The sequence below is a fragment of the Macrotis lagotis genome, chromosome 1 (genome assembly GCF_037893015.1).
Source record: "Macrotis lagotis isolate mMagLag1 chromosome 1, bilby.v1.9.chrom.fasta, whole genome shotgun sequence".
Classification (NCBI taxonomy): Eukaryota; Metazoa; Chordata; class Mammalia; order Peramelemorphia; family Peramelidae; genus Macrotis; species Macrotis lagotis.
The window spans coordinates 573,062,879-573,076,250 of NC_133658.1; the positions used below are offsets into that span (position 1 = coordinate 573,062,879).

Genomic DNA, 13,372 nt, shown 5'->3' on the forward strand with positions numbered 1-13,372 from the left:
TCCATTTGGAGAATCTGTAAGCTATGGGAATGATTTCTAACCTTCACATAATGTCTAAACCACAGCATGGGTCAGCAAACTAGGATGCATGGGTCCACTAGCCCCCAAGCTAAAAATGGTAATTCACATATTTAAAATACAAGAAAACTTTATTTAAAAAAGGAAAAAATAATTGTTAACTCTTGGGATTTGGCAGGTAGGTCAAAGTTTGTCCCTAATCTATAGTAAAGATTTTTAGGGCAACTTATTAATTGATTTATAATTATTATAAATAATAATTCATGTGATGCCAAAACTTGCAAAGTGCTTTATATATATTATGTAACTCTTGCATCAAATTTGTGACAATCTCATAGTTATTATCTGACAATGCCACTGCTCTGGTGCAGGGGTCCTACACTTGAATGACTACAACAATCACTGCTAGGTCTGACTAACTCAAATCTCTTCCCCAATCAGTTAGCATTCCATACAGCCATCCATCTGTTATCTCTCAAAAGGGAAGGCCTGGCTATGGAACTCCATGCTCAATAAACTCTACTAGTTCTCCATCATCTCCAGGGTCAAATATAAAACTATCTCTGATTTTCAAAATACTTCACAACTGTCATCACCCTTCCTAACTTTACAGAATTCTCCTACTTTACGATCTAGATACATCACCTTATTTATTCTTCCTTGATCAACACTCCATTTCCCAACTTTCTATCTTTCCCCTGACTGTCTCTAATGCCCTTTTGTATAAGTCTCCTAGATTGCTTCAAGTCTCAGCTAAATCCAACCTTTTCAAAGAACTCCTTTTTTTATTCCATCTCCTAGTCCCCTCCCCAAACTAGTTTACTTCTAAGAATACTTCCATTTTAGAAAGGAAAGAAACAAGTATTTATTAAACTTCTAATATATGCCAGGACTGTGCCAAGAATTTTAAAAATATTATCTCATTTGATCCTCACAACAACCTTGGTAAATAGAGGATATTATCATCCCAACCTTATAACTGGGGAACTAAGGCAAACAGAGACTTTATCAGAGACAGAGAGCAAATAACTATCAAGTTGGATTTGAAATCAGTTCTTCCCTGATTAGGCTCAGCCATAGATCTGCTATGCCACATAAATGCCTCTATATATAAACTGTATAAATGCTGTTTGTATACAGTTGCTTGAAAACTGTATCCCTTATTGGAATGCAAGCTCTTGAGGAAGAACAGAGACTATTTGCCTTTCTATTTCTGGCACTTTGTACACATACAGTAAACACTTAAAATGTGATTTGACATGTCAAAGAAAGTTATGTAAGGTTTTCTGATTCAATGAGTTCTTTTCATCTTAAAATTTTCAATTGAAATTCAAAGTTTTATCTTTTTGGAACACATTTTTAACATTTGTGAAAAATCTACTAAAATATATCTAGTGAAACTTTAACACTTATCTTATGAATTAGAATAGGAATACCTTCCCTTCATAGTTTGGACTGGGTTCTGTCTTCTACAAGAAGACTTCCTTGGCTGCTCAAGTTCTCTGAACTCTCACATGAATTATAGCATATAAGATACACTCATTTCACAGATAAAGGATGTTATTTAATTTCTCTTATATTCCATAAAAAGGGATCATATTTGTTATTTTTATTCTCAAAGATTTTTTTCTCAAAGCATTTAGCACAATGTAGAGCACATATAAGGCAGGCATTAAATATTTACTTTTAGACCTAAATATAAATTATATAGAGACAGATCAAGTTATCTCACAAATGAGTCTTAAAGCAAAGTTATGCAAATTTTATTGGAAGAGCTGTCTATGGGCATTTTAGGATGCTAATTAGAACTCTAGAATATTTGAAAAAAGCAGTTACTAAGGAGACAGAAATTTCAGCAAATAGCCAACATGAGAAATTAGGATTAGTGTTTTAATGTTAAAGAGTCAAAGATAAGCCATGGTTTAGGTTCAGCATGACTATGTCAATTTTTCTAAAAAGTTTCTACAGCTTAATCCTGCTAAATGCCATTAAGATCAGTAAATAAAACTGTGTATAGCTGAGTGAAATTGAAGCTGGAAATGTTGTCCCCTGTCATTCTAATTCTAGGCAGAGAAGGTCAGGAGACAGCAAGATTTGGTGAATCGTGGAGGTGGCACTTCTGGAAATGAAAGAACAGAAACCAAGCAGGGAAACTCTGTTAAAAGGTGTCAAGGGGGACTGAGTTTTGACATGGCAGGCTTAAGAGCTGTAGGGAACTGAAGCTATCAGTGATATTCTCTTATGAGATCCTCTACTCTCTATGATAGTCTCCCTCCTTAAACACCTCTCCTTGTTTAATTCTTTCTTTCCTTCTAATAATGTATCTCCCTCATTCAAATTATTTCTATTTCTTATCTGTATTACCCTTTATTTTCTCGCCCCCTGGAACTTTGATTTCCACCTTATCCTTCTGAGCTACCCTTAAACTAGAACTAATATATCTGAATTCAATCAAGTCTAGTAAGATAGTTTAATAGAACCTTGAATTAGGTTTTGAATCCCAGTTCTGCAACTTATGAACTACGTTAGGTCATGTAACCTCCCAGGATTATTAGATTCATCACATATAAAATGAGATCATTTGAGTGAGATGATCTGTAATGCCCCCCTTAGATACATTTTCTGTGCTTAATTTAAAATGCTAGTGAATTAAATACTTTATTTTTTTAAAAGAAAATTTAAATTTGAGGATAAACTTCATTTTGTGTCTCTTGACTGTTTTCCCCCTTGAGAGTGGAAAAGTTTCCTATCTCTGCATCAAAAAGTTGACAAACTTTCTGAAAACTTCATGGAATTTAAACTTCTATCTTTAGTACAAAAAACAACCCATTTATCCAAAAATAATGCATCTATGCTTATAAAAATTTGTTTTGGAGTCTGACAAAATTAGGAATTTAATTTTTTAAAATAATTCCATGTGAGTCTATATTTACTATATCTTATCTGATGAGATGAAATTACCATACTATAAAATAATGAAACTAATTTTAATGAAATTTTTAAATTAACCAGACACACAAAAACATATGCATATCCATGTGAATAGATATGAAGTTTAAGCAATTATCTACCATACACCTGAATTCTTTATTTGGTTTAAAATACTCAGTTGGGGCAGCCAGGTGGCACAATGGATAGAGCACTGGCCCTGGAGTCAGGAAGATCTGAGTTCAAATCCTGCCTCAGACACTTAATAATTACCTTAGCTATGTGACCTTGGGCAAGTTACTTAATAACCCCACTGCCTTAATTAAAATAAAATTTAAAAAATAAAATATTCAGTGTTCACAAAAAAGCATTTTGTGCTGCATTATATCTAAGAAATGCCTTATCATCTAATTTAATGATTCCAATGTATATTTACTTTTCATTTGAAAGTGTAAAGACTAATTTGTTAAATGATATGCCACTATAATTTCACTATCCTTATTCTTATACTTTTCAGCCCTTCCACTCCAAAGTTCTAATCACATACTGCCCTTCTGTCTTCTACTGTGCCCTTTGGAATGTCTTGTTACAAAGTCAGTAAGCTTCCTTTTAAGCTTTTTTGGGTTCTTTTAGCCTCCCTATTGTAGCAATTAATTTGCTTCAATATCAAATTACTAAAGTGAGTGTTTATATATTTTTAAGAAAAAGAGTTTTGTTAATTAAAAAAATTAAATGAATAGTATATTAAAAAATTACACACTGTGTTATATACCAATGAGTCAAATAATTCCTGAAGATATTGGAGGGAATGTGGGAACACTGAGACACTAATGGCACTACTGGTGGAGATGTAAACCAATCCAACTATTCTGGAGAGCATTTGGGAACTGGGCCCAAAGGGCAATAAAACTGTGTATTCCCTTTGATCCAGCAATATCACAAAGAGATCACAAAAAAAGGGGAAAGACCTACATGAAAAAAAAATTCATAGAAGCTCTTTTTGTGGTGGCAAAAATTGGAAACAGGGAATTTCCCATCAATTGGGAAATGGCTGAACAAATTGTAGAACAGGTATGTGATGGAATATTATTGTACTTTAAGAAATGAGTGGGCAGACTTCAGAAAATCCCAGAAAGATGAACTGATGCTGAGTGAAGTGAGTAGAACCAGGAGAATACTGTCCATGTTAATATTGTGTGATGATCATTGTGTGATGATCAAGTATGAGAGACTTCGCTCTCCTCAGCAGATCAAAGACAATACTAAAGGCCTTGTGATGGAAAGCAGAATCCACATCCAGAGAAAGAACTATGGAGTCTGAATGCAAAATGAAGTATACTATTTTCCACTTTAAAAATTTGTTTCCCCGCTCTCATGGTTCCCCCCCTCTTTTGTTCTGATTCTTCTTTTACAACATGACTAATATGGAGAATATGTTTAACATAATTAAAACATGTATTGCCAATACTAGATGTCAAGGGAAGGGAGGAAGAAAAATGTGAAACTCAGAATTTTACAAAAAAAATTAATATTGAAAATTATCTTTGCATGTAGTTGAAAAAATAATAAATGAACATATATTAAATTCATACTGATGTTGGGAATTTTTTGTTTGACTGAAAAAATCCTCAACAGAAGCTTACTTTTGAATGTCATGTGTTCCTTTCCCATGTCCTTTTAGTCTTTTAGTACTAAGCTTTTTCTTGGAGTCTCGTAGGACCATGCTAGAATGTGGACTCTTATGGAAGGTTCTGTTAAAGTATAGGCTTATTATTGGAGAGCAAAGGGAGTAATGATTCAAATGTTTCCTCTATACCCTTTTCCATGTTATGTGTTTATAAGGTATACACTGAGTACTTCTTGGATAGTCAGCTCAGTTGTATATAGAATGGTGATAAGTTTCCATTATCATAGATTCAATTCCTGTTTAGGAAAGACAATTTTTTAAATACCTCAAAAAACTATAAACTGTCAATGATCTTAAAAGCAATATGTCAGTTGTCAATAAGTCAATTATTTCTGTCATACAGACTCCATCATTGCTACTGGAAAAACCTAAATGGCATCAACTGTCTGTCTGTCCGTCCGTACACACACACACACACACACACACACACACACACATTATGGGACAAATGTATATACTTTTCTGTTTTTGTCTATCTATACTTCTATTTCTGTTGATATCTTGTGCATAACAAGGACTACTACTTGTTAGTATCCTAGTGGTCTTCTCTTTTATTGTTGAGTTTCTACTTTTAGTCTTTTGGGGGGGGTTGTTTTTCCTGGTCACTATCTTCATTTCCCTAAAACTGCTATCTGTGTGGAAAATATATGATCAAGAACAGAAATCAATGCTTCAGAAGCACAGGAAATAGTCACCTGAGACATTTTTCAAATACTGGAGCCCTAGCTGTCATGGGTGAGCAGACCAGCACATGACAAAAGCCTACAACCAGAGGCATGTTTATTTTATGCTATATTTTGCTAAGAGATTACCACTTTGGAATTCAAGGATCATCAAAAAAATATTACTGATAGAGATTTTTAAGAAATGATTTAGTCTATCCCCAAGGTTTTAATAATAGCACCTCTAAATTGACAAGATATTTTCTTTTACAATAACATTATTAAGAAAATAGCATGATTGTTATTTAACCAATTTTATACATAAGGAAACTGAAGCTCAATGAAGTAACTTACCAAAGTCAGAAAAAAGTTACTTAGTGCTAGATCTGGGAAATGAGTTTAAGACTTCCTGTTTTAAGACCAGCCTTTTTTCTATTCTATCTCTATGCTGTTTGACAAGTTTCTCAGGCAAGCCTTTCTTATTTTATGTTTACTATATATAGTCAAGACCATCATTTGAGTCTAGCTTTCTCTACATCTGTGGTGGATTTTAAAATTAGTTTAACTTTCTACATAGTATTAATCAAGCATAGTCCTTTTTAAGTTAGTATCTGTATCACATTCCATTCAAATGTGGTTAAAATAAAATTCCAAGGTAGATAACTGTCTAACAGAAAAGATAGCTTTAAAACAAATCCTAGAATTCTAAATGATTTCTAGAAATTAACCTGAATTTTGAGTTCCAAACTGATCAACTTGTGTCCATTGGTCCACTACAAGGAAAAGAATCCTTTCATATTGCCCTAATAAACTTACTATTCTATTCTTCATGATGACTTCTCCAACTTTTTCATCCTTCCTCAAATCTTCCAAAGCTCCTTCTTTCTTAACTTTTTCAGTTGAGAATCTTGCCTCATATTTTACTGAAAATATTAAAGCCATATGCTGAGAAACTCCCTCTTCCTTATTCAGTATCATCCAGATACATTCTATTTACTATCTTCTACTTCACCCTGGGTCCATAATGAGGTGGTGCACTGCCAAAGTCAACTCACGCACCTAAAATAATCCCAATACATCCCATTATCCCTTCTATTATTCTCTCTCTCATTTATTTTCAATTTCTCTTTCTCCAGTTTTCCTATAAATATCTCTCCATTCCTCGAAAAACTCACTTGATCCTTCAACCTCTGCTTATTTTTATCTCTTCCCTCTCCTTTTTTGTAGACAGATAAACTTTTAGGTCATTTATACTACAACCTCTTCTTCCTTTCCTTTCACTGCTTTTTATTTTAAAGTCTACCTCTAAAACCTATCATTCAACTGAAATTACTCTCTTCAAAGTTATTAATGATTTCTGAATTGCCAAATCTAATCAACTTTTCTCAATTTCCATGTTCCTGACCTCTGCAACTTTTCACCCTAGTGATGACCTCCTTCTCACTAATACTTTTTTTCTCTCTAGGTTTTTGGAATACTATTCCCTCCAAGTTTTCTTCTTACCTATTTGACCAGTCCTTAAGTCTCCTTTACTGAATCTTAATCCAGCATATTTGCTAATTTTAGATGTCACATAGGGCTCTCTCCTTCCATATTATTTTCCTTGGTGATCTCATTAGCAATCAAGAATTCAACTGTCATCTTCATGCAGATGATTCACAAATCTACTCATCCAGTCCTATAAGCTGTTGCTACTGGAAGTCTTAACTGAATGCATTATAGGCATCTTAAAATTAATAAGTTCCAAACTGAGTCCATTATTTTTACCATAAACCATCCCCTCTTCCTAATTTCCCTTTATTGTGGAGAGCAACATCATCCAACTATCTAGGCTTGAAAGTGAGGTGTCATTCTTGATACTTTACCCTTTCTCATACCCTATATTCAATCTGATTCCAAAGTCTGTTGATTTTGATTTTGTAATATCTCTGGAATGTGTTTCCTTCTCTCCTGAAGTTGCTACTATTTTGGCACAAATCCTCATCACCTAGACTATAACAATAGCCAGTGGCTACCTTATCTGTCACAAGGCTCTATTTATTCTAGTACATTCTCTACAAAGTTATTAAAGTTATCTTTTTAAAGAGAAGGTCTGTCACAATGTCAACCACACCCACCCTCCTCATTCAATAAATTCAAAGGGTTCCCCATTACCACCAAGATCAGATATACAATTCTTTGTTTAGCATTCAAAGTCAGTTTGTAAACTGCTCAACCCACTTACCCTGCCCCATATATTCCAGTTTTCTTTACACTTTACTTTCTCCCTTTCTCCCCTCCAGTGTATTCTCCCCCCCCCCCCCCAATACCATTGGCTCTGTCTCTGGGATGGGTTGCATTCTTTATCTTAAGTCCATGAAAGAAGTTGTTTCAATATTTTTTCCCCTCAGTTGCTATAGCTAACTGCATTTCCCTCCATTTTAGTCCTCTTCCATTTATTCTCTCTCTCTCTCTCTCTCTCTCTCTCTCTCTCCTTTCACCCTGTCCCTCCTGGGAAATGTGATTTATCTGACTACACTCTCCTATGGTCTTTCTTCTCTTCCATTAACTACACCCTGTCTTCTCTCTCCCTGTCCCCCTTTCCCCTCATTTTTCCTCTAGGGTAAGATAGATTTCTTTATCCTAGAGTTTGTATATTATTTCTTCTCTGAGCTGTTTCTGATGAGAATGAAGGTCCACTCATTCCCCCTCACCTCCCCCCCCACACCATTGCTAGAGCTTTTTCTTGACTCTTTTCCAAGAAATATCTCAGCCCATTCTACCTCTTCCTTTCCCTTTCTCCCAGCACATTACATTTTTACCCACTGACTCCATCTTGATATTATACCATTATATTCAGCTCCCTCCTATGCCTTGTCTATATATGCTCCTTCTAACTGCTCTGATGAGAAGGTTCGTATGAACTATCAGTATCTTCTTCTCATGCAGGAATACAAGCATTCAGCATCATTAAATCCCTCATAATTTGCCCTTCCCATTAAACCTAAGTTTCACCTGAGTCCTGTACTTGAAGCTCAAACTTTCTGTTTAGCTCTGATTGTTTCAACAGGAAAGCCTGAAAGTCCCCTATTTCATTGAATGTCCATCTTTTTCCCTGAAAGAGGATGTTCAGTTTTGTTGGGTAATTGATTATTGGTTGTAATCCAAGCTCTTTTGTCTTGCAGTATATCATACTCCAAGTCTTACAGTCCTTAATGTAGATACTACCAAATCCTGTATAAACCTGATTGAAGTGCCATGGTAATTGAATTGTTTCTTTCTGGTTACTTGTAATATTTTCTCTCTGACTTAGGAGTTCTGGAATTTGGTTATATTATTCCTGGGAGTTTTTTGGAGGGAGGGACCTCTTTCAGGAGGTACTTGGTAGATTCCTTCAATTCTAGGTTGTCAGGACAATTTTCCTGGTTATGACTTTCAGGTAGCCCAATAATTTTAAAATTATTTCTCCTGAACCTGTTTTCCAGGTCAGTTGTTTTTCCAATGAAGTATTTCACATTTTCTTCTAGTTTTTCATTCTTTTGGTATTATTTTATTGTTTCTTGATTTCTTACAAAGCCATCAGGTTCTCTTAACTCCATTCTACATTTGAAGGAGCTGCTTTCTTCAGAGAGCTTTATTATCTCTTTTTCCAACCGGCCAATTCTTCTTTTAAAGGCATTCTTCTCACTGACTTTTTGGACTGCTTTTTCCATTTGGACTAAACTGGTTTTTTTAAACATGTTATTTTCTTTTATATTTTTTGTATCTCCTTCACCAAGCTGCTGACTTGGTTTTCATGATTTTCCTGCATTGCTCTCATTTCTCTTTCCAATTTTTCTCTACCTCTTCCCCTACTTGATTTTCAAAGACTTTTTTGGAGTTCTTCCAAAACCTGAGACCAATTCCTATTTTTCTTGGAGATTTTAGATACAGAAGCTTTGACTTTGTCATCTTCTGGGTATATATTTTGATCCTCTGTGGGACCAAAGTAATCTTCTATAGTCAGATTCTTTTTTTTTTTCTGTTATCTGTCCAGTCTAGAATCCTGATTTTACTTCCAAAGACTTTAATTCCTCCAAGGTCTTATGAGAGGCTTTGACTGCTCTCTTGTCTGTGTATGACCACAAACACTCCCCTCTGTCCTGGAGCTGTGAGGAGGATCCTGGCTCCTTTATAGCAGTATGGGGGCCCAGATGGCTACCTGGATCTGATTATGTGCAAAGTAATAGAGCCCTGCCCCAGGGGTTCCAGAGAGACCTCTGCAGTCTTTATCAGCCCTCTTACTGTCTGTAGGCTGTGCACTCTAGAAGCAGCTGCTGGGAGACTCCAGTGCCCTAAGGCAAGTGCTGTTCTGGGCTCCATGCTCATTATGGTGTGACAGAGTTCTCCCACCAACCCTCCAGGTAGTCCCCAGTGATCCCTAGATCAAGAAGTTTGGAAACTGCTCCTGCTGCCATGGATCCAGGTGCCCTGAGAGCTGTTCCTGGTAGACTGGAGCTGGTTTGCTTCCACTTGGTGTGGCTGCATCTCAGGTTGAGCTGCAGCTCTTTCCAATCCCAGGTCTTGGTGGAATAGACCTTTCCTGCAGATCTACCAAGTTGTCTCAGGCTGGAAATTTGTTTCATTGTCTTGCTTTGGTTCTGCCCCTCTAGAATTTGGTTAGAGTCATAATTTTATGGCATTTGGAGTTTTTTGGGGAAGAGATTCTGGGAATTCTTTTCTCCACACTGCCATCTTGGCTCCACCCACCCCAATGTACTCTTTTTTTTGTTTTTTTTCAAAGCAATGGGATTAAGTGACTTGCCCAAGGTGAAACAGCTAGGTAAAAAACGCCTGAGACTGGATTTGAACTCAGATTCTCCTGACTCCAGGACCAGTGCTCTATCTACTGCACCACCTAGCTGCCCCTCCTAATGTATTCTTAAATCCAGTGACACTGGCCTCTTTGCTATACCTCATATAAGAAATTCAAGTGTCTGTCATCATGCCTGGCATGCTATTTTCTAGTCTCTGTCTCTTGACTTCCTTAAAAGTTTTAGTTAAAATCTCACCTTCTATAGGAAGCTTTCTTTAATTTCTCCTTATTTTTGACTTTGCTTGGTTGATTACTTCCAATTTATCCTATTTCTGGTTCTCTAGTTTCAACCCCAATGCCTAGGGGGGTCTAAATAACCAAAACTATAAGCAAATAAATAAAAGATGCAAGGGAGTGAATAAATTTTTCAAAGCTCATCTGCCCATGGGGCCAAGTTGGCTTGCAAAGCCAACAATAATGCTACACAATGCCTTCCACTAGGGAAACAGCTGGAAATAAAAACGAAGGCACACAGAGAGCAACCATGAGAAGTTCAGTGCTCTTGAGTTTGAGAATGTTACTCTGTTAAGAAGCCATCTTCTTCAACAAATATTTATTAATATTTGCTCTCCTTTGATCACGAGTCATCATGTGCTTGGAACTATTATAATTAAGAAGATAATATCATCATTGAGGCTAAATGAAGAGAATGTGTTTGTTTGGAAAGATTAATTTTCAAAATCCATGTAAAAAAGTACTTATTCAAACTTTGATTCTCTCCCTTTAATATTAGTAAACATAAGATTGGCAAGGCAGGATATTACATTCAGTGAAAACTAGTTTGTGTTGGTGCAAACAGCAAATGATTTTAAGAAACTTTTAAATTCTCTAACTTTTCCCTCGAGTTTTCAAAATAAAGGCACGTAAATGACACAGTGGAATAGTGATAAACTTGAAGTTGAAAAGACCCAAGTTCAAATCTGGTCTTGGATTCTTTCTAGCTCCGTGGCCCTGAGCAAGTAACTTCATCGTTGTCTGCCTTAGTTTCTTCAACTTTAGATTATATTTAATAAAAGCACCTCCCTCCCCAGATAAGATACATCTGTAAAGCACTTAGCTCAGACACAGTCACACAATAGGTACTTAACAAAGGCTTTCACCTTAAACGAGCTTATGGATCATTAGAAAATAGTTCTAGTCAATACAATTCTTGATATTGATTTGAAATTGTGAAGAACTGGCTAAATCATTAAAAAATAAATAGCAATGAGAACCACTTTTTTTTTTTTTCAAACTTGACACTTACCTATACTAGAGGTGTAATCAGTTGCTCCAAAGATCAACTCTGGTGCTCTATAGTAGCGAGAGCAGATATATGAAACATTGGGCTCTCCTCGAACCAGCTGCTTTGCACTAATAACAAAACAAGAAAGAGGTAACTTTAGAAATGACTATATCTTTATGTGGCAGAAACAGGTTAAATGGCTATGATTCCCAAGGACAGGAATAACATCTACAAGTTCTCCAAGATTCATTTTAAATCTAGTCATTTATCAAAGATGCATTTTTTATATCTGAAAGAAAAAGTTGGATAAATCAGTAAAATAATATATTTGTTCCAAATTTTAGAAAACTGTATATTATGCAAATGATTTTAAAAAAAGCAATCTTAAAACAAACTTACCTTGTTACAAGCTATGGACTAATATAGAATATAATGGATTATTTTTGTGGAATTCTCATAACACTAGAGGAAGGAAGTCAGACAGATAGTTTTTTTTCAATCCCTAAATTACCAATTCCTAACTAAAAGATAATATACACTTTTAGCCCCAAGGAAAAAAATTGGTCTAAAATTGGCCAGAACCTTAAAAGTTGACTTTTGAACTGAGGGGATAGCGCAATACAGGGATATTCAATCTCTTTTGAAGGTTATATAAATTCAATCTATTTTAAAGGTTATATAAATGCTATGTAAAAAGAACTGCATAAACACAATTCTACATTGTTCTATACAGTGATAAATTCATAATCCCTTTTGAATTTTAATAACATGGCCTCCTTGTTCAATTAAAACTCCTTCATTTTACCAACACTATCAAAAAACTAATATTTTAAAATACCTCATATTAAAAAAAATTAAAATGAATTGTAGTTAATAGTTTGAGACACCATCTGAAAAGAATTGAAACAATGCAGCATAAAACAACCAGAACTGGAAATCCCTGCTCTCAAAGTGTGTTATCTTTTATTAGTAAGTAAAGAACACAAGGCAACAAAACTAAAAATTAAATGAGAATAATCAGGCAACAGATTAAGTATAATATGTACACATGAATGTACTGAGCTAGACTAAGTATGTTTTATATAGAGCCGGGAGAGAGAAGTCACAGAAGCTTCAAATGCAGAGAGTAAGTATAGAGTTAGAAAAATAAAGCACGTTTAATCCAAGTAAACTGAAAAAAATACATATTGCTATTAAACACCTGCTGTGCGCACGTTCCTCAAGCTGGCCATCACAGCACTCCTAGGCACCAAATGTTCACACAGTGACAAATAAACAGATCAAAATTAACCTGAAGGGCTTAAAGAATTTATATCTTTCTGTGTGGTGAATGGGAGATAAAATAATTAGCAAAATTAGTAAATAAAGATAACTTGAGAAGAAGAGAACCCTATCCACTGGGGAGTAAAGAAAGGCTTTCTGTTACCAATGATGCCTGAGTTAAGATTCTAAGAGGGTGAATGAATGAAAGAGAAGAGAGTCCACTCTAGATCTGTAAGACAATCAGTTATCCCAAAGTACTGAGTTTTCAGAAGAGCAAAAACAAGAGTTAGGATCAGGATATAGAATGCAAGAAGAGGAATAATGTAAAATAAGTCTGGGAAGTTAGGCTACATCTAGAATCTGGCATAAATGCCTGAGGAATTGGTATTTTATTCTAAAGGTAATAGAGAGACATAACAGAGATATGGGCATATTTGAATTTATTGAAACTAAACAGGAATGTCACGGTATCTGCTCACTTTTAAATGTGTACATTTTATAATGAGTGAGCCATCCAATTTTCATTCTAATTAGTACAGTGCTTTCTAGTCCCTAAAGTTATAAATCAAAGTCATAAGTAGAAACTGAACTCCAAGTGAATGTTAATATTTAATACTTTAAAGTTATCTTTTTCTATTCTTTTCCAAGTAACTTGCTTCTTCCAAATTTTCAAATTTCATTATAAAATTCAAGGTCAGATTTATTTCTTTTGAGATCTCCACAGCATTGGCTCTCTATTTGGCAGGTACTGAATT

The 13,372-nt window shown here is 35.1% G+C and overlaps 1 protein-coding gene across 5 annotated transcripts in view; it reads right to left on the reverse strand.

The window, feature by feature from the left end:
* The window catches only part of GSK3B (glycogen synthase kinase 3 beta), a 288,812-nt gene that overhangs the window by 110,520 nt on the left and 164,920 nt on the right, over positions 1 to 13,372 (reverse strand). For all 5 annotated transcript variants that reach the window (XR_012474092.1, XM_074214590.1, XM_074214593.1 and 2 more), the window contains exon 6: positions 11,376 to 11,482. Coding sequence is in view for 4 of the 5 variants with exons in the window: in XM_074214590.1 (XP_074070691.1) it covers positions 11,376 to 11,482 (107 nt within the window). In the remaining variant the exon portion in view is untranslated. The remainder of the gene's footprint in view (positions 1 to 11,375; positions 11,483 to 13,372) is intronic.